Source organism: Scleropages formosus, chromosome 21, assembly GCF_900964775.1.
Source record: "Scleropages formosus chromosome 21, fSclFor1.1, whole genome shotgun sequence".
Lineage (NCBI taxonomy): Eukaryota > Metazoa > Chordata > Actinopteri > Osteoglossiformes > Osteoglossidae > Scleropages > Scleropages formosus.
Genome location: NC_041826.1, coordinates 1,557,231 through 1,578,936, shown reverse-complemented (window position 1 = coordinate 1,578,936; position 21,706 = coordinate 1,557,231). Strand labels below are relative to the sequence as shown.

Genomic DNA, 21,706 nt, shown 5'->3' with positions numbered 1-21,706 from the left:
CTCATAGTCCAAGTGTAGGTGTGCTTCTGCATTTTTGTTTTTGTCAGAATGGTACTATGACCATAAATCCATCACTTACCTTAACAACATGCTGTGCTTTGCCTTTTTTGTTTTGTGGTGCATTCATTACCATTGTCATTTTTCACGACTACTGCTTGTGTGATTGCCCAGATGGGCCTGGGGAAGACGCTGCAAGCCATTGCTGTGGCATATCTCTACAAGGAGGAGTGGCCGCTCCTCGTCGTGGTTCCCTCTTCACTCAGATACCCCTGGATTGAAGAGATGGAGAAGTGGATCCCAGAGTTGAGCCCTGAGGACATCAACCTTGTGGATAGCAAGTCAGACATATCGTAAGAGGACCGGTGTTTCCACACAGCTAATCACACATGCTCTCTGGTCTTCACGTAACAAAGATAAAGTTATAAAGATACCTACTAATTACACACACTTCCAGTGTACTTGTATGTAAGTACCATTTCAGATTTACGGGTGGTCCATGACTTACAATGGGGTTCCATTATGGCGATGTTATAAGTCACTAACCCCATTTTACTGTACTATATAAACCATCAACGTTCATGGATGCTACATTGTATTATTTTTTCACTCATTTCACACATTATTCATAGTAAAATAATACTAACATGGAATATACAGTGCACTGCTATATTGTCATGCTGCATTGTTTTCACTTTCATTTTTCCAAGATCTGCCGCCTTTGACTTTTTTTCAGAACTACCAGAATGCTTATGTTTTTGCTTGCTAGCCATTTAAATAAAACTTAAATGGAATCACAAATTAAATGTTCTGTGCATAAAACGTTTTGTACATAAAAGACAACCATCGACACAGTAAATCAATATGAAATGTGGTGCCTTGTGGCAGCGCGGTCAGTGTTATCATACAGCAGATGGTAGTTGTTCATTCTTAGACGCTACGACCAAACGTCGGGACACAAATAGTATAAAGTTGATGGGACGGCTGTCATAAGTCACATATTTCATAAATGAAGGACCACCTTTACATCACACAGGGTTTTTGTTCTTGTTTCTATATTTAACCCAGAGATATAACAATTGTTTTTTTTTAAAAAAACATAAGTATATAAGTGTAACCATTCTGTACTTTATGACAGTTCCAGTGCAGTCATAAATTGTAAACATCAGAATAATAATTCACAAGTTGCTTTGTTCTTATTCTTGAATGTCAGTATACATCAAAGTTCTAATTATTTTTATTATTAATCTCGCATCTGGTAGTAATGGGAAGTTGAGTTCTATACAGAACATTTAGGTTTTGTAGTTCAAAAGTAATACACAAACCCCCGCCCACCCTCCATTTACTAGGCTTTTCCACAATATCTTAATTTCCCTAGTTTTGTGTTATCTACTGTAAATACAAGGCAGTCTAAGAAGGGAATGGTGACCCAGGATGGTGATGTGAACATGCAGGATTTACTCTGCCGCTATTCTAGTGTCACACAGAGATTTGTATCAGGTGGCAGCCCCCCCACACAATGCCTCAGAATGCACTTGGAATGAGCAGTGTACTTGGAATGGGAATCGTGTCCCACTAACAAGGGCTGGATTGATGAGTTTATTGAGCTGTCAGTGGAAAACTGGAGTTGCCTGCGTCTCTGGAAGAGTGAAAGAGATGTGTGGCTTGTCTTACCGCAGTCATCACACCAGCTCTCAGGTCCTCTCAGGACCCTTTGAAACTTAACTAAACAAGCACATGATGACCTTTGTGGGATCTTACACCTAGGGTTACCCAACATTGGTAATGCTCTCAGTGTTTGAGGCTGTTTTGTCCTTAGCTTGGCAGTGTTGTGACATGTTCATGCATGACTCTGAGGTGCTGGTGGAGGCTGTGCGAAGGGGTGAGTGGTGGCCACCTGAAGGACCCAAGTTCGAATACCACGTTCTGTCGAAGTACCTTTAAGCAATGTACCAATACTCAATTGTTACAGTAAAAATTAGCCTGCTGCTGGAGGCATAAGTTAGTACATAAAACTAGTTTAGTGTCTTTTATGTTAAGGTGTTAAATGAAGCAGGTTTGTTTGAGAATAGGAAACTATTTTTACATGTTTGTGTTAATAACAAGATAATTGATTATTTATTTTAGAAACTGTTTTCTAAATGTGAAGTAATTAATAATTAAGATACACTTAGCAAAAAAAAATTATCCTTTTGTATGATGTTTCTAAGAAGCTTAACACTAAGTCACTTTGAAGAAAAGCATCAGTTAATAACTGTAAAAGGACCTCCTTTCTCCTTGCCACTGGCTATTCCCCTACATTTTTATTTAGTATCAGTATAATTTTTAATGCTAATACTCTCTGTTAATGCAGGTACACTTAAGTTTGTGCATTTTTAATAGTTAATTTGCTGTATTTTAATGATTAATTAAACTTTAATGATGGTCACAATATATATCAAGCACTTCTCAGAAAGTTGTCCTGAGAGCTGCTCTGCTCTGGCTTTTAAAGGAGAACTGGTGGAAAGAGAATTTTTCATGCTGCCTCCCATCCATAGAAGTACTGCTTCACAGATATAAATATTTCTAGAAAAAGAATCAAACAAATTAGCTTGTTCTTCTTGCCGAAGTTTCCCACTCTTTTTAGAATTTAAGCATCAACCGACGTTGACCTGTTGTTCGCTGTCATGGTAACATTTACTCTGAATCTGCGCAGCAGGCTGCATATCCTCATGTGTGGTATTTTTAAACATCTCTGTAGCTAACACCAAGCAATTATCCCTCACCCAGAGCAAGATGTTGTTCTTTTCAATTACAGAATAGTTGTAAGTTAAAAGTTACAAGTATTACATTTTGATACTATAAGCATTCATTATTTACTAAAATTGTTTGAATGGATTTTTTTTGTGCAAAAAGCTTTATAGTAGAAGGGGGACTGCAGCTCTGGTGCCGTTTGTGTTCCCCGAACAGCAGCATCAAATGCTGCAAGGTCACTGTGCTGGGCTATGGACTGCTCACCAGTGACGCCCACGCCCTGCTCGATGCGCTTACCCAACGGGACTTTCGCGTGATACTGGTGGACGAGTCGCACTATCTCAAGTCCAGGAATGCGGCCCGAAGCAAGATCCTGCTGCCACTCATTCAGAAAGCCCAGCGTGCTGTCCTGTTGACAGGCACACCAGCACTTGGCCGGCCTGAGGAGGTAAACATCCACCCTCGGAGATCAAGCATCCTGCTCTCAACAGTTCTGTGGGCCGCTAGCTACTAGCTCTGGGGCCAAAAGGGAAAGTTATGGCCCCAAAGGCTGCTTGGCTCTTTATTGCCTTTGTGCCGGGGACTTAATGGGGAAATTTTAAATTAAATAATGGTGATGATGTCGTGGCCCATTCCAGTAAATGGCACTGACACATTACACAAGGTAAAGAAACCTGAAATTTGGTCCCATTTTTCCCGCTTCCTTCAGAGACAGCAGGTTTCTAGAGATGCCATTTCTCTTAAAATTTATTTACACTTTATCATTGCGACAGTCTTCCCAGCATGATGACAGAGGGCTCTGCTCTGATTTTCCACCCTTATATTTTCCACGTTTCGTAGTTGTGCTGAGTTGCTATACAGTTTATTTTCTAATTAGCAACACATATGCATTAGCTCTAATTACAGCAGCATAATTTGCAAGTACACAACAGCAAATTATAAAGTATAATGACATTTGATTAACATAGATGGCTGTGTGGTTTCTGGGATATTGCGGTTCTCATTTAAAACATCTGTAATCACATTGTCTTGTAAAAATTAAAATAACCTTGTTTTTTTTTTTTTATTCCTTTTTTCCTTCTCAAGTAAAAGCAGGTTTCACTGTGGCTCCATCATTATTGGATTGTCACTGCAGCTTTGGTTCATTCTCCCTAAATATTTCATGGGGACATGTATTTGTCTAACCTCCATGCCCCTCCCGCTGTGTCCTTTTGAATTCCAGGGTTCGTTTGGCAGGGGAGGCAATTTTCCGGCAAGCCCTGTATTTGATGACATTTATTATGAGTGTTGAAGTGTTTGGACAAAAACCAATACCCTTACCCTTCTTGGCTCGTATTTCAATTTGTGAAACCAACACCTTATTATTTTAGGTGCCTTAAAGTTTCTATTCCAGTTTTGCAGTGTCGTCACTCACACTTGTCTGACACTGCTTTGTGTCTGTGCTGAGATGTTTGCTTCTGAGGAAGCCTCATGGGCTCTCTCTTCTTCACATTGTAATCACCCCATGTGCGTGATGAAATACAGTGACCGCCACTGGGTGTTTATGTACAGTATATATGAGACCACTGCTGTCTAAATTCTGCTTATGTAAGCCTGTTACCCAGGAGGGGCCTGCTGTGTTGTAGATCTGTATTATACTGTGCCTGGGGCTTGATCCCACCCACTACCCCAGAGGTACTTCTTACGATGCTCTCTCCCCCGCAGCTCTTCATGCAGATCAATGCTCTATACCCTGGGAGGTTTGGAATCTGGTCTGAGTACGCAAATCGCTACTGTAACGCTCATTACAGGTACCTCCCTTGCTTTTCATACACTTGCTGTTAGCAGTAGGTCTTTGTCTTTGAGCATTAGCATTGCCTTCAGTGGCTTGCGCCTTCAAATGAGTTCATTTTATATTAACACAGCAAATAAATGTGATTCCTTACTGTAGTGTAGTTGGCAAACAGTTTTACCGCAGGAAAAAAGTTGCACCTCTGTGTTGTCATTCGCTGCCTTTCACAAATATTTGTAATGTAGCTGAAAAGTATTTTTACATCAGAATATTTTATATCAACCATTGGTCCTACATTCATTTTGCTCTCAGTGAAAGCTTCAAGTGTGTATGTAAAACAGGAGAGAACCTGTTTTGTTCTGTTAAGCCTTTTAATGGTTCTTAAACGATGTATATATAATTTAATCACCATGGATAAGAGGGCTTAATGTAAATACATGTAATCTTCATTTCTGCAACATGTAGATAATTATGGAAATTTCTGTGTTTTTCACCTACGAAAAATAACAGTTCATCAAGGACAGTTTGGGATGCTTTACATTGTAATTTCTTATATTCTGGTTTTAACATCCAAACTCAACTGGCATCATTTCTACTGGTGTAAAATAAAATTTGGATACTTGGCAAGCTAAATACAGCACGACTGACGCAATGCAGCATAGTTTGCTGATGCAGAACCCCTTTGGGTTGGGGGATTCATCATGTTGCTGCAGATTTTTTGGGAACCGGCGTCATTGGGACTGCCGGGGTGCATCCCACCTGGACGAGCTGCACCAGCGCCTGGCTGAGGTGATGATCCGCAGGCTGAAGGCCCAGGTGCTCAGCCAACTGCCCCAGAAAATCCGCCAGCGCATCCCATTCGACCTTCCCAAAGACGGAGCCAAGGTACCCCCCCCCCCCAACTATCTACGCGGCTCGGGGGCACTGAGGCGGAGGGGCTAAATATAGACCTCATTGCTTCCATATTATATCCCTTCGTCTGCCTGTTGCTAGGCAATACTGTCAGGTTAATGCTAATTATCATTTTATTGTACCTCTGTCCATTTTTTTATTTGATCATTTGAATAGCTGTCTTCGGGTTTCAGTAACTGTTTACATTAATATCCGCATCGTAGTGCCTTTCTGATATTATGCGACAAAAAATTTGATAATCAGAGATTAAATAAGATGCATCCAATATTGCTAGAACGCTATGGAACTTCTTTATGAAGTGTGTGCTTTAATCCAGATTTAAAGGCATTATTATGTTTGGAAAGGGAAGCATTTTTAACTGTTTTGTTTGATAATTTAAATTAAATGTCACAATGTTTTTTCCATCCATTCCCAAACCCCAGTTCTTTATAGGCAGAAAACCAATTGTTGGTGTGATATCATAGATTTACCATAATTAAACCACACAAGCTGAATCAGTAGTAATGAAGGAAACTGTTTTAAAACAAAGAGTGAGACTAAAGTGAGTCGATGTAAAGCCACATTGGAATTTACAGTTAGGACTCTCAAGAATTTGTGCAGTGGAAAAGCTGCTGTGAATTTTTATTGTTCCTCAGGTAAACTCTGAGACTTGTGTGTGCTGCTGCCCTGAGCACAGTCACCTTGCATCCCCATGTCTGTCGCCTTGTGTGCTCCGTCCGTAATGAGAGTTCCAGAACCTGTCTTGCTTCCAGTCACAGGATGGGAAAGGCAGGCGCTAGAGAAACCCCCGCCCCACTTCATCCCGCTTCTCCAGCCCCGGCGAGACAGCTCACCTGCCGTTCTGTACCATAAATCATGCCCTGTCAGTTCACACATGCCATTGTTCTGCCTCTTTTTTTAACACCCCGGCATACAGTTAATTAACAGTGTGGTAAAACTGCGAAAATCTGTTCTCTACAATCTTGTTTGTGAAAATGTGACACTGGAGTTCATCATTTTGCATTTTAACATGTGAGTATTTGGTGCCTTTGGGTTAATTTTCTATGAAGGTAAAAACAACCCTGTGTGCATCCATAACGTAAAATCTGTGAGGTAGTATATATTTATGTGTGAAATCAGCATGCGGATCTACGTGGTGTGTGTGTGTGTGTGTGTGCGTGTGTGTGTGCGTGTGTGCGTGTGTGCGTGCGTGTGTGCGTGCGTGCGTGCGTGCGTGCGTGTGGGAGACCAGTGTTTGTTCTCCTCTGTTATTCCCTGTCCTGGTTCTGTAATTCCTGACTTTCTAACTTCCCTAAATACTCCTTGCGTTTCACCTTGAGAACAAACTATCTATCTTTGATTTATTATGTTGGGACGGAGAGTTTCCATCTTCGCCCCCTGCTTGTCACAGGCGTTCTATAATTGGGAGAGCCATGTGACCGACCTAGCCTGCATTGACGTTTTATGGCACAAGAAGACTGCCGTCTTTGGGAATTTTATTTTCTTTTTCCTCCTTTTTTTTTCTTGACGAAAGGGAGAAGTAGGGCATCGTTTAGAGTTCCATTAATTGTTGTGCCCTCTATAGCTGGGAAAAGTGAATGTGCCACAAAGAGGACCTTGTGTTTGCCCACGTCTCATGCTCAGGAAGCCATCGCCAGCTTTGAGGAGTGGGAGAAGCTGATGAGGACGCGGGTCAACAGGGCCGAGGACAGCGAGAACACCTTTGCCGAAGTCATGGGCCTTGTTACACGCATGTACAAGCAGACCGCTATCGCCAAGGTACGGGCCACGCTAACGCACACGTGTCGCATCCTCACTTAGCTGTCAGAGGCTGCTACCTGTCCCAGGGGACTGAATAAATATTTCCAGATCGAGAGCAACAAATAGCCTTCAGTCTGCGGAGACTGCTGGGAACCCACAAACTCACTCGTGCTTCCCATTTTCACCTTCGCACTGCAGGTTTCTAAAATAATATTTATACTTGTTTCATATTAATTATATATGTAAAATCACAAGGTACAAATACGTTTTGAAACTCTCCTGTTTAAAATCCCAAGGTCGTTAATGAATGCTTTTCTCCAAGGCAGCAGGAACTAATTAGGAAAGGAAGATGCAGACAATAAAAACTTGTGCGCTTCACCTAATTAATCTCTTAGTTTTTAGAAGAAATGTTGCATTTGTTTATTTGTGAACAACTTAAGAAGGAAAACTGCTGAAAGGCAAAGAAAAGAGCCTCTGCCAGTTACTAGAAATGAAAGCTTTTGTCATGAGCTTTGGTGTTGGACAAATTAAAAATTATATAAATAAAATTAAATGTAAAAATGCTGATGCTTTTCTGGTTTTGTTTGAATGCTGTCAGGCTCTTGATGGTGCTCTTGATCGTGTTCTGAGTACCTCGCCATGGCAAGCAAACAGTTTTTTCAGATGCCTCAGACATGCAGGTACGTGGCCACTGGGACACCCTCCGGGGTGTGTGTGAAGGCGCTCCAGTGCGGTGTACAATGCAACACGGATAGCCTCTCCGTGTAGCTCTTGCTATAACTTCCCCTTACCTTTTTCTGCAGGAACTTTTCCCAGCTGTTTTGAAGTAGTTTCCTTGGTAACCACAAAAACCAAACTTACTTCAGTGCCACTTTTTAGAAGCAAAGTTCAATAAAGGAAGCTAACTCTGTATGCAAGACAGGGAGTGGGAAAAATGAAGCTTTGTCACCACATGCGACACTGAACTCAACAAAGGCCAAAAACCCGATCGTGAGTGAAATTCTGAAATGATTGTTTCTGTTTTTTGTTCATCAGCAGTTAGAAGATGCTCGTCCTCCACACTGGAGGGTTGCACTGTGGCCCATCCTGGTTTTAAATAGATGGAACTGAAGATGGACAGTAGCCATGCCTGTTGTGTTAAGACATGGGTGCATGGCGCATCTGTAATTCATGCATTTGGGGAGGCTGTGACAAGCAGTGGAGGGGAGTTCTGCCTTTTAATTCTTTTTCCGGTTTTACCCCACCAGTTTCTGTCCCCAATTACCCGCGCCCGACTCCTGTGTGAGCGTGTTTCAAAGGGAAATCTGTTTCAGTGAGGAGAACAGATTGTGAGCTTTATGCAGTCACAAAGTGGCAAAGGCAAAAATAGGCGGTAATGAGGAGTCTAAGCGAGGCACTTTTGAAGAACAAAGGGCAGCAGTACCCCCGTTCGCCTGTCCCGCCCAAGCACCACGGTAATTAGTGGCACGGAACCTCCGCCAAAACCACCTGCGAGAGTCGATGCATTGCAGGACCGGCTGCATCCGTCGCAACCAATGACGGGAAAGAGCTCAGCGAGAAGCACGGTGTCACCACTTCTCCCCACCTAGCGTCAACCCTAAGGGTGGTCTTTGCCTGCTTCCAGCCTTCAGCTGTGCTGTGACTTCCTTCTTCTTGCACAGAGTCAGGGGTACAGGAACGCACATAGGAAAATAAGAAAGCTATGAGAAATTAGCAAAACGACTTAATTACCGAATGAAAAAAGTTCCTTTTGAATAGAAATGTAAATGATGCCAATGTGACTAATGACAAGTTCTGTGTGGCTAATGCCTGGTGTTTGTGTGTGACGGAGTGCAAGTTGTGGGTGGATGGCAGGCCTGTGGGCTCTGTGGCTGAGCGCTGAAAAGTGACAGGGCCTCATCTGTGCTGCACTTATGTAAGAGTGCAGACTGAGCGCTGACACACGGCATACCCGCTGTGCCCACTGTACTTTGTACCATGTTCTTCCAGGCAGGGGCTGTGAAGGACTACATCAAAATGATGCTGGAGAACGAGAAGCTCAAGTTCCTGGTGTTTGCCCATCACCTCACTATGCTTCAGGCTTGCACAGAGGCTGTGATCGAGGCCAAGGTGAGTCCTGCTTGCATGCCGCCTTCCTCACTGACAGGGGCTGGACCGGGGTGTGTCTGTGGGGGACCACCTCTTTCCCTCATGGAAGTGCCTGTTTGATGGGGTCCGAGTGACTTCCATTCAGCTCTGTTGAATTTGATGTTGGGGGCCCCTGCAACATAGGGTCTAGACGTGCATGTGTGTTATACGACAGAGAGCGTCTCAGGAGGTGAGCCAAGGCAGGTTGCGAGTTCTCTGTTCTCCTTGCCCGGTTACTGTGACTCACAGCTCCACGCGCTGACAGTTGTGAAAATCGCTCGTTTTCAAAATGAGCCATGCTAGTTTGTATCTCAGTGAGCTGCCTCTAAAAATCAGCCCTGTCCTGCGAAAGCCATTGTGTGATTTTTAAACACCCGCTGTTGAAGATGAAAGGACTTCCTTCAGCCTTTTGTGAATAATAATAAGACAAAATGATCAGCTGTAAAAATGCCGCCAGCATAAATGTCTCCATATATGAATGTGTGTGTACGCGCGCGTGCGCGCGTGTATTCTCAGACTTTGTGTAGTTTTTGCTCAGCACCTTTCTGTGCAACAAGCCAGCAAGATAAACTTTCAGTGTGAGAAAAGGAGACAAAGGTGTTATTCGGCATAAGCACCATACAACTCCTTATGCGCAAATTCTGCACACTGCAGAATTTTTCAACACCAATTCACGGTAACTGGACTTAGAATAGAGGCCCAGAGCATTCCTGCAATGATTGGCTCGAGAGCAGCTTGGCTCGACTCGAACAAATGTGACAAAACAAGCCATCAAGCGGGTTTCGAGGGAAGTCTATTCTTGGGTTTCCTGTTAGTCATTGTGGATGTGTTCAGGAAAGTTCTCACATTCACGTCTTGTTAGAGAAGAGTTGGTGGGCACTGCAGGAGATGTGTGCCTTAAGGTGCCAAGTTTGCTTTCCACACTTCAGCTTTGGTTGCTTTCACTGGGGTACTTGGAATGAAATTGACATAGCCGCTCTGGAGCTGAGGATGGACGTTACATGGTCACTGTTTGGAAACACGTCAGAGGCTTAGCTCTGTGCCTACCATCCATGTGTTGTCTTCTGCCCCTCCCAGACTCGCTACATCCGTATTGATGGAAGTGTCCCGTCATTGGAGCGGATCCAGCTGGTGCATCAGTTTCAGAGTGACCCTGAAACTCGTGTGGCCATTCTCAGCATACAGGCAGCAGGACAGGTGGGACATAGTCACATAAAGACCACTGTTTTCTTTTCCTTGCTGCTTCAGTCTCACGAAGGTGTGAACCCGTCCCAAGGTGTGTGCCGTCAGTCAGCGGCCCACAAATGTGTTCTTAATCACAGTCATTAATGGTATAGATGTCACTGCAGTACATGACAGTTTACCTGTAATGGGTCTCCAACAGTGGTGCCCTCCATATGTGACACAATAAATCAAGTCATCTGTCGCACAGCTACCGGGCTCACCACTGCACTCCTTTAGTAATTGAATCATGTGTGATGAGGCATGGAAGAAGATGGGGAAACACAGTTTTGTGCTTTTAATTGAACTGTAAATCTGGGTTTTCAGTGTCCCTGTGTGAGTTGTTGGCCAGTGTGACGTTTCAATAGCAACATGTCACTGTGAATCACAGCTGTGTGTAAGTGCTGACGGCAGCGTGGCTCTGCAGGGCTTGACGTTGACGGCTGCGACCCACGTCGTTTTTGCGGAGCTCTACTGGAACCCAGGCCACGTGAAGCAGGCGGAAGATCGCGCTCACCGCATCGGCCAGAGTTGCTCGGTGCACGTGCACTACTTGATTGCCAGAGGCACCTTTGACACAGTCATGTGGGCCATGCTGAACAGAAAGGTGATGTGCATTTTATTACCTTGTACTGCTCATCAAGACCTTTTCAATTTTATGACTTGCAGCTGCTGTATCATGCCGTGTACTTTCTCGTTATACAAGTCGTGCAGTGGGTAACGCTGGTTCCTCAACTTTTGAGCTGCATGTTTTAAACTTGAACTGGTGTGCAGAGTTTGCATTTTCTCTTTGTGTCCTTAATGCAGAAGACTTTCTCAGAAGAGAAGTAAACTTCTCTTGTTCCTTTGAAGGCTATACTTATCCCACATTATTGTGGTAACCATCCAGTAAGATGTGTGAAACTAAGCTGTTTGCTTTGAAATATTGTGTCTCCTAAGCAAATGAATAATGTAATAGTATAAGGCAGTGCATCTCCAGCTGTCGGAGATGAGATGGCATGGACCGGCCACAGAGGTGTGAGGGGTTGCTCGTTGCATGTGTCCCACTTGGTCCCACCTGTCAATCACTCACTGTCATCAAGCCCACGGCGGACGTGTGAAAGGGGTCCCGCAGGCTATGGGGTTATGTCTCAAGATATGATCTGAGAATGTCAGCTTTTTCCCCTGTCTATGAAAGGAATGAGAATAAGATTGAAATGAAGCTGAAGTCCTGTGTGAATGTTGGATGTGAGGCACACAGTCTCCCCCAGTCAGTCCCAACTGCGAGCAGTTCTTATACGGGATTGGCTGGTTTAGGTTTGCCACTTAGTCTCCACAACACATTCTTTTTCTTTCTGAAAGAGCTCCAGTTGGATTTCAAGTGCAATTATATCATGGAATTTTTTTTTTTTTTTTTTTTTTTTTTTTTTTTAAATAAAAAGTCCTTAAACTAAAGCAAATATGGGCGAGTACCCATGCTTAGCAAAAGTCACTGCTGATGAAGACATCCTGTTGAACACGTCCACCTCGTTGCTAAAAATATAACTATTTTGGAAAGCTCACGTGTGTTCTCCCATATTTCCTTGAGTTTTGTATATGTTTCTGAACAGTCAAGCCCTGTTTTCTTAAGTTGAGCATGTCTTCTGTTTTTTTCGGTGTTAAAAACTGTAATTTTGTAAAAATATTTTAGTTTACATTAGTTTTAAAAAATATATTAGTTTATTTGAAATGGTCTACAACATTGTAGTTTGTTCACTTGTACTCATGGAAATTTAAGCATTTCAGATTAAGCACAGAGGTGTGTATGTTAAAACACTGAGCCCTCAGTTCCAGGTTTGTAAGCACTGAGCTACAGCGACTGTGACCCACTGTCTCAAGCATCAGCAGGTGCTCCCATGGTGATATGTGAACCTTTTGATTACAAGTCTTAGTTCTTCAACCCTTCTGCCACCTGCTATCCAACAGGAAACCATAACAGGAAGCACTTTAAATGGCAAGAAGGAGTACCTGAAGGCAGAGGTTGGGGACACGGAGAAGTGGGACTTCTTGAACTTTTCCAGTGCGTGGACACCCACCGAAGTCATGGGCAGTGCCTACGAGGATGACCAAGATGGCGGCATCTTCTTCTCCCATGTGAGTCGGGCTCCATCCAAATCAATTAGGGATGCACCACTGCGAGACAGTTCAGACTTGCACAGACTCAGCACAGGAAAGTTAGCCACGGTGCTAGCAGGCCTTCGAAAGGAAACTTTCCCATCAAGAACACGTGTCCCGATAAATTGCTGTAAATGACAGTCCGAGGGGGTGGTGGTAGTCGCACATCCATAGCAATTAGCTGGATATCCACTTAAATTGTTTCATAATCTGCACTCCACATGAACTGGAATTCGTGAGAGCAGGTAGCCTAGCTACAGCACAAACAGCATGCAGCGGCTTCCTGTAGCCCTGCACATTTCTCTATACACATTTCTATAAATTAGGTTAAACATAGTATACCTCAACCAGTAAAGGCATTTTAGCAAGTAGGAGCAAGCTGCCAAATAAGTAAAAATGAAAATATTTTTGTATTTTCACTTGTAATATAGAAAAAAACAAATTATAAAAATTGCTGCAAAAGGAAGCAAGATGATGATGAATAATTCAAAATATACTTTCTCTACAGGCAGTGCCCCAGTTTGAATAATGTTTAATAAAATATCTTTAATGAATTGTTTTTTATAGTTTGCTCCAGTGTACGAATAAAACTCCCCAGCGCTTATAATATCGATTCAAATTATTAAAGAATGTAGACATTCATTCTAAACAATTTTTTTTCCATCAAATATTTTCTTATCCTTTTTTTATTATTGACGAAGCACTGGTCGTTCTGATGGTCATATTAATAGAAGAGATTGTAATGTGTAATTGCTCCTTTGATGAAGTTAGCAGGAACCCCTGAATGCTGAATAATTTCTGTACCTTTAGCAGATGTCTTCATATGTAATTCCTTACCTTTTTACATTTTCCTCCCAGATAAATTGCTGTTCCTGCAGAAGTTATTTCATTATGTATTTTGACTGTAATTCTAAACCTTTTGTAATCATAGGTCTTTTAAAATAACTGCTTTGGAAATGATTGACAAGTTAATAACAAAATGACTGACCGCCATAAGCATGCCATAATTTCATATTCATTTAAACGCAGCAAATGAAAAGAAGTAATTATTGTAAAGACAGTACGTGGAACTCCATTTAAATCAATTCATCTGAATGAATTACAGACATATTCTAGATGCTCTGAGGACTGAAAAGCCTGAAATGAATTAAATCAGACAAATGTATATTTGATTTTATTTATTTATTTATTTATTTATTTATTTTAATTTTTTGGTACGGGTGGTGGCAGAACATTTTTTGTGCCAATGAATTGTGTGCGTGTTTTCTCTAATTTTATTTGGACATTTTCCTTGAAAATGAAAAGTAAACTGACAGACAGACCTTGTGGACAGCTTTTTCATTAAAACTAAATGTACTGAAAGGTGTGTTAGCTTTTTGTGCTGTAAAAATTTGGAGGGGGTATAAGAATTTTTATTTTTTTTTTTTTATTGCACAGGAAAATTGTGTGTATGTACACGTGTGCTGTAATTATTTGGTTAAGAATTATTATTTGTACTTATCACTTTTTCTGGCTTTGCAGAACACTTCCTCATTCTTTGCTGGAGTAAGATGCTCTTATCACTTAAGATTAATTTTGACTCCAGTGGGTTTTTCACAAGCGAAACTTGCTCCAATTTGCTGAAGCTGAGCATATCAGGTTGTGCTGACCTGTTGCCCTGTCTAATTGAATGTACCATTTGCTTCTGTCACCGAGAACAATGATCCTGGTGCTGTTTCCCACAAGCTCTAATTTCAGGCTTCACTGAGGGCATCACACGTGTTGTGTACAGCACTGAAAGAGAGATTGCATCCCAGCTGAAGTAACTGTGCTGAAGTTCAAGCTTTGTGTTCATGAGATGCACATGTGTGTGTTCCTCTTCACACCTCCGGGTTTGTGTGTTCTTGTCCCGCAGTTTGAGAAAGACAAGCAGCAGGATATTCGCTTGTTCTTCTCTCCAAGCGCTTGTGAGGAAAAGAAAAGGAAGCGGCAGGAGGGTGACAGGGAGGTAAAGGGCAAGCAGCAGACCCCAAAGAGGAGGACAGATCAGAGCAACGTTGTCACTCCCCAGGTGAAGAGGCTGCGACCGGTTATACCCAGGGTTGCATTAGGGAGGGAGAGTCTGTCCTCATCAGGCAAAGGTGGCTCCAAGTCCCTCTTCACAGGCCACATGCAGCTCTCGGGGAGTGCACATCAGAGGCAGCAGTGGAGCTGCCAGACCTGCACCTATATGAACAGCAGCCTACTGCCCTACTGCGAGATGTGCGAGTCACCTCACTCTTCCCGAAGCAGTGAGTATAGCTGCCTCGGCCTGCCTTCCGCTGTAGCTTTTCACTTCACCGGAGCACTCTAGCTGAATGTCTTAATGGTCATTTTTAACTATTTTAGGTCTGTCTCTCATTGCTGCTGTGGCTGACACTTATGAAAGCTGTTCTTGAACCTTCAAGGACCTTGAGTAAAGACCTTCTCATCAAACTGAGCTTATAACACACGCTGTACAGCAAAGCATCCTGGTCAGTGGCAAGGAGTGTTCTTTGCCTCCTGAAAGGGCCACTGACATCTTTCTTCCACATTCTTTTCGCCTTTAAACTACACATGCACAATTAGGTATGGAATCTCATACAAACATGCACCTTTCTGAGCCATATTTATAGATGAGAGTCCTTTTGGACTAGTGGAAAATGTACTGTTGTCTTTAACTGTAAGCAATAAAATTACATTTACAACACAATATTGCACAAAGAAAGATCAGCTATTTAATATTAGATTTTTAATGTGTCTTGGAGAAAAACAGGTATAGTTTTTTTTTTTTTTTTTTTGCCGCTTTCTTTCTTTCAGTGGTGCAGATGTGGAAAATTTGCCCTGTAAGTTATTTTTTGTGCAGTATCTAATAAGAAAAGAAAGTTTGCAGCACACTTGGGAGTTTTTAAAAAGCACCTCGGGGTACTCTGCAGATTGTCACAGTGATGTGGATGTGACTGTAGTGAGCAGCGACATGGAGGCCCACAGTCAGCATAGGGTTGTTGGCAGGGCGGTTGCTCCCAAGCGCTATCAAACTTGGACAACAGTGACAACATGGCTGCTTTATTACTTTAATTAATGACATTAGGCGTATTTATTTATCTATCGATCGTGGTGAGTGAGGATGGAGACGTCTGTGTGCAGGTGATTTGTGTGGCTGATGAATACACGGAGCAAAAGCCCCCAAGTTCCCTGTCATTCTGCCAGAGCGCTGTCATGCCTCCTAATAGGACTCTGGAACGGCAGTCGTTCCTCCTCCAGGTCTGGAGCCTGTTAATGTGCACCCGCTCCTCTATCCATCACCTTGCGGTGGGAGTTCACACATGGCAACGTGCTGCTCTCGCTCGCTCTCGGAATAAGGCTGCCGGCTGTGCGTTTGCACCGGCCGCTCCTTGCTCTGTGCTGATGTCTCATCTGCCTACCACCCGTCACATGACGCATCGGTGCGCTAATTAGGCTGCTCCTGGCCATGCTACACTTTGCCCACAGATGACATACCCATTTTGTTGCTCCTGATAAGGCATTTCACACATTGTTACATATTTAGTTTGCTTGCTTCTCCCCCCCCCCCGCCCCCCCTTTTTTTTGAGTAAGTCAAAAGTTTTGTAGTTACTGAGTTGAATTCAGGAAGCTCAGCCAAGACCCAAAAACACATGGCTAAATTAATTTCTGTCCACAGCTGGAATAAACCAATTCACCAGTGATCAGTTTGTGCAAGCCCTTCTCGCAGGGTAGTGCAGAGACACAAGACACATTGCAGAAAACTGCAGTTATGGTATAATATATGCAGTCAGTTTCAAGAAGTTAGTGTTCCTTTAAGCATTTGCTGTTGATGAGATGGATCAAAGTTCCCATCATTGTTGGAATGTAATCTGCAGCAAACAAAGCAACACAGCTTACAGGACAAGAACAGTAATGGCATATTCACATGGCAAATAGTATTCAGTTACAAGATGCAGTAGCCTGGTGGTAGTGAACAGGTTCAGTGATGGAGCCCTGGCTGAGCTGTTCATGTACAGTATGGAAAGGGGAGGTGATTATTATTAATAATAATTTGTATTTGGCTGACACCTTTATCCAAGGTATGTTACAGTATTAGGTTCACTGTACTAAACTCCCAACAGTCACTCAGCCATCAATACACCACAGTAATCTTAACACACTTTAAAAAAAGAAAAAAAAAACACATAACAAGGGCAATTTAGGGTCATCAGTCTACCTGAATCATGTCTTTGGACTGTGAGAAGCAAGAGCACCCTAAGCAAACCCACACAAACATGGGAACACGCAAACTCAACAGTGACTGAGCCTCATTTGAACTTATGTCCAAATGGATAGCCCAGGCACTATGGGGCATTAGCGCTACACACTGTGCTGCATGATATTACCATGTCAGCCAACAGGCCACTGCTGCTGTGAACCAGCATTTCAAAAACCAACACTGAAATGACACAATGCTCCCAGGTGCTAAGGTTTCTGGGTAAAATGGTGAGTAAGAAATGGCAGCCTTCCTGCTGGAATCACAGCAGTAGAAATGTGGTGCTTTAACTTCTTGGTGGTAGCAGGAGGTTGGATGAAATATTTAAGGTCCTTAAATAAGGAAAATTGGTGATCAAAGCTCAGGTGGCAATCCACTGAGTTTTGTGATGGATGCTTTATACAGCAGGTGTGCTGGAGAACCTTGAAGCTAGGGAAGGCCAAGAGCTTGTAGGTCCTGAGCAAACGGTCACCCTTTTGTGTGTGTGCTGTGTTCTGCCATGGCACACCTCCTCCTGGCTCATAAGTTCTGCTCACTTCGGCACTCCTGCAGGTTCACTGTCTGAGAAATGAAAGTGAAATGCACGTTTTTATTATTGTACATAGTGTGTGCATGTCACAGAATGGGGGAGTCAAGTCTAGAACAAGGCCACTGCTGCCTTTGCTGTCAAAGGCAGGAAAGGAACAAGCCATTTTTTAAACAACTTGCAGCTCTAACTGTAGGATTAAGACACATGTTTATAGAATGTCAGATTGTCTGAAATCCATCAGCTCATTGGTTTTGGTTTATTTATTGCTCTGGGGGGAGCAATAAATAAACCAATGAGTTGATGGATTTAATAAATCAAGCAGTTTGGAGTAACGGCTCAGAAAAAGGTGGCGTGTGTGCGTGTCCAGGGAGTGTGAGGTCCCCAAAACTCGCATGACATTTGTGGGAATCAATAGGAGGCTGGCCTTTGAGGACCGGGCTTCACAGAAGAAAGGCAATTAGCAGCCTTCCAGCCACTGCAGTGTTTTCCCACCATGTGGAAAAGGTGCCTGCTCTTATATGTGGCACTGAGAACTGTTAGTGTTCATGATGTCTCCTGTTGGCAAGTGTGTGTAAAGGAGTGGAGTGAAACTAAATGAAATCTGGCATTGAAAGAACTGTCTTGCATCCAAGGGTGTTCTTGGACTCATTGTTGAAGACTGGACAGTAAGTTTACTGAATGTTGCTGAACATTAGATGCGTCACAGGTGATGTGGGCAACCAAGCAGGTTTCAAGTAGTGAAAGATACAAGAGACAATCTGACTTCAGATTGTCTCTCAATGATGCAAAATACAGTCTGGTTTTTATTTTGTCTATTTTGTAGTACTCTTACTCGGTGCTTGTGCTTTGTGTCCCTCCATCAGCCACACTGTCACGAAAAAAAGGAGCACAGACCTTCTCTGCTGAGACCAGTCCTTGTGCCACCGCACTGACCCCCAGCCCCCAGATGTCGTCACCTAGTACGGAGAGCGCAAGGCATGAGCCGGAGCCGGGTAGCACACAGAACTGTGGAACAGAGCAGCAGCCAGGACCCACAGACCACACACATGGTAACCCCTTTCTGGTGGACATCTTGTCTCTGTGTATGTGTGTCTCTGCAATACTGTGTGTGCTACAGTAGTAAACAATTACCCTTTTGATATAAAACCGTCACAACTGCTACATGAAAGTGGCATCAGTTTTCCATCTCCTCGGGGGCTGTGGATCATTATCTGGTAGAGGATATTGTCATTTTCCCCTCTCTTCTCTGCTGAAGGTGGGATTTAAAATATCTTGAAATGGATATTTCTTCTGTCAGTTTTAATTTGCCCATGATTAAGTTTAATTACTATGCACTTGTGTGGGTTTCATTCCCAAGGGAAAAAAAATAAACTAATAAGAGTGTATATGGCATATTCACAAAGTACATTCAGTCCATAGAAAACCTGCACTGCTTAAATAAGATGCATGGCACACAGACATCAAGTTATTTATTTTACAGCCTAGAAAAAAGAGTAATTTGTTATATTTTGTCAGTTCTCTTCTGTACAAACTTCTTTCTCCTCTGTACTCTCATTTTGAACTCTAGTCATGGAGCTGTTCTGGGTATTCCACAAGAATCGCTTGGGTTACATCCAGGATGTGTTTTTGAATATCAAATGTCAAAAAATTATCCCTAGGTTCACAATGAATACTTTTTTTAACATGCAAAAAACATAAAATACATCAATACAGATCACAAAGCTGTGAGGAAGTTGATGAAATCTGGCTGAACCTTTATTGTTCTGATAGACGCTTTAGTACCAATTCCGGAAGCTTCTCTTTATACAGTGTGGCTGTATATTTACAGTACAACTGAAAAGTAAGTGCGGTGGCACAGTGGGTTTGACCGGGTCCTGCTCTCTGGTGGGTCTGGGGTTCGAGTCCCGCTTAGGGTGCCTTGCGGTGGACTGGCATCCCATCCTGGGTGTGTCCCCCTCCTCCTCCGGCCTTACGCCCTGAGTTGCCGGGTAGGCTCCGGTTCCCTGCGACCCCGTCTGGGACAAGCGGTTCACTTACTTTTCACATACACATTAAGTGAACTTTTTTTTTTTTTAAACACATTCAGTTAACAAGTGTCATCGGGAAATGAGGTGCTGTGTTTTCCTTGCTCTTCTGTGGCAATTCCCAGGGACGTAGGAGACATTTGTATTACATTTAATTTTTTTCCATTCAGCTGACACTTTTCTCCAAAGCAACTTGTAATATTAAGCTACTTATAATTATTTAACCATTTATACAGCTGGGTAATTTTTTACTGGGACAATTACTGGGTAAGTACATTGCTCCAGGGTACTACAGTTGGATGGCTGGTATGATTCGAACCTGCGGCCTTTGGGTGCAAAAGCAGCAGTTCGAACCACTATGCTGCCAGCTACCTTTTTTTCCTTTGCGCTCACTATTGTGGCCAGTTTGACCTACACTATTATGTTATGTAGGCATCCAGCCTTTGCTAGAAACAGTGTATTAATTTTTGTTATACACAGCTAAGGAGGCAGCAAGGAACTCATTCATCCAACTCCCTGTTACCTCGTCAGTTTGATGCTGAACTCGTGTCAGGGGAGGAATTTGACATTATTGCCTTGTTATATCTAGTTCAAGCAGCTCAAGAACCTATAGAAGCACAGAGTCACTACATTTTCTCGTGCCTTTTCCTTGTTCACACACTTTCAGCTTTTTCCCCTGATCATTGCTGGAAATAGCTGAGGAGCTTAGAGCAGCTGAGTACAGCGCTATCTACGTGCTTCACTCAAAGTTTAGCTGAGTCCCTTCCAATTTGAATGTTGCCAGAACTTATCTTTGCCTCCTTATTCCACCAATTCTTCTCCCAATTTACAGGACCTCCTTGTTCCTCCAACTCTTCTGTATTTGTAGAACCTCCTCCTTCCAACTCATCTCCCAATTTGTTGGATCTCCTTGTTCCACCAATTCTTCTCCCTATTTGTGGGACTTCCTTGTTCCACCAACTCATCTCCCAATTTGTAAGATATCCTTGTTCCACCAGCTCTTCTATTTGTAGGACCTCCTCGTTTCACCAATTCTTCTCCTTATTTGTAGGGAAAAAAAAATGAATGACAATTAAAGATGGTACAGTTTAACACATTCAGTACAGACATAGTGGAAAGTGTAAATGAAAGGCTTATGTGAAGAGAAATTATCTTTTCTGACATTCTCATCCAGAGGGAAATATATGGCCAGTGTGGCAAAAATGCCATCATTGAATGAACGTCGAAAGTAATTGGTTTAATTGTTCTATGTTAGTTTATGTTCCTGTGAGGGAGCATGCCAGAGCTCGTTCACTTTTAAGTTCCACAACAGCAGCAACTAACTAATGAAACTTGTTAAATATAAAATGTAAGAGGAGTTTGGGGATGGGGGCAGGCAGGAGAACACCATGCCACAGAGAGGTGTTTCAATTAACACCCTGGAACATCTCCTCTCCCGCACCAGTAGGGCAAAGCCTCTTACCATCACCCATCTGGTGTCTCTCCTATCCCTCGTCCTCTGAGGAGAGTACTCTTCCCCTGTCGCAGCGCCCCCGCTCTGCTTGAGACACACGCTTCAGTGCAATTTAGTGGCCCCCGCCGTCTGATTTCTGAAGTGATGCCGCCAGGCTATATTAATCCCGCTGTAGGCACATTAGTGCAGAACGCAGTGGTTGGCCAATGTTAGCGACCTGTGAGGTGAGTGCAGGCGGGGGCGTAATGACTGCCTTGAACTGCACGTCATGTGGCTCAGGTGCGCTAGCAGCACGCCCTCCGCTTTCAGCTCCTGTGCTTATGGAGGTCCGTTCCTCCACTCTGTACATAATGGCCAAGCAATCAGACATGGGTTCGAACCCAGTTCAGCTTGTGTGGAGTTTGCATGGTCTCCATGGTCTCTTGTTTATGTAGGTGTCTGCTGGTTGCTTTGCTTTGAGTTTTTAGGTAAATTGGAATTAAAAATTCCCTGTTGTTTTTGCATGTGTATGAAAGAGCGTCTATATTATTGCTTTACTGTATACATGGGGAATGATTGTACGTAGTTTAATGCATCAAGAATTAAGTCAAGGTTGTCAGGTGAATTACTACTTACATCTGGTAGCATAGTGGTTAGAACTACTGCCTTTGAACCCAATGGTTGCAGGCTCAAATCCTAACTGTAATAACCTTGAGCAAGGTATTTACCCTAAATTGCTCTAGTAGAATTACTCAGCTGTATAAATGGGTAAATAACTGTGAGTATTAGTTATTATTTGGAATAAAGTGTCAGCTAAATTAATACATAT

At 42.9% G+C, this 21,706-nt stretch overlaps 1 protein-coding gene across 2 annotated transcripts in view; it reads left to right on the top strand.

The window, feature by feature from the left end:
- Nucleotides 1-21,706, top strand: part of zranb3 (zinc finger, RAN-binding domain containing 3) — a 38,096-nt gene that overhangs the window by 10,264 nt on the left and 6,126 nt on the right. The window contains exons 4-14 of one of the 2 annotated variants that reach the window (XM_018764910.1): nucleotides 172-350; nucleotides 2,947-3,178; nucleotides 4,435-4,520; nucleotides 5,215-5,386; nucleotides 7,037-7,171; nucleotides 9,143-9,262; nucleotides 10,358-10,477; nucleotides 10,929-11,108; nucleotides 12,446-12,613; nucleotides 14,529-14,904; nucleotides 18,285-18,470. In XM_018764910.1, the coding sequence (XP_018620426.1) occupies nucleotides 172-350; nucleotides 2,947-3,178; nucleotides 4,435-4,520; nucleotides 5,215-5,386; nucleotides 7,037-7,171; nucleotides 9,143-9,262; nucleotides 10,358-10,477; nucleotides 10,929-11,108; nucleotides 12,446-12,613; nucleotides 14,529-14,904; nucleotides 18,285-18,470 (1,954 nt within the window). Of the gene's footprint in view, nucleotides 1-171; nucleotides 351-2,946; nucleotides 3,179-4,434; nucleotides 4,521-5,214; nucleotides 5,387-7,036; nucleotides 7,172-9,142; nucleotides 9,263-10,357; nucleotides 10,478-10,928; nucleotides 11,109-12,445; nucleotides 12,614-14,528; nucleotides 14,905-18,284; nucleotides 18,471-21,706 lie in introns of those variants that run through there. The other variant, XM_018764911.1, reaches the window with a different exon arrangement.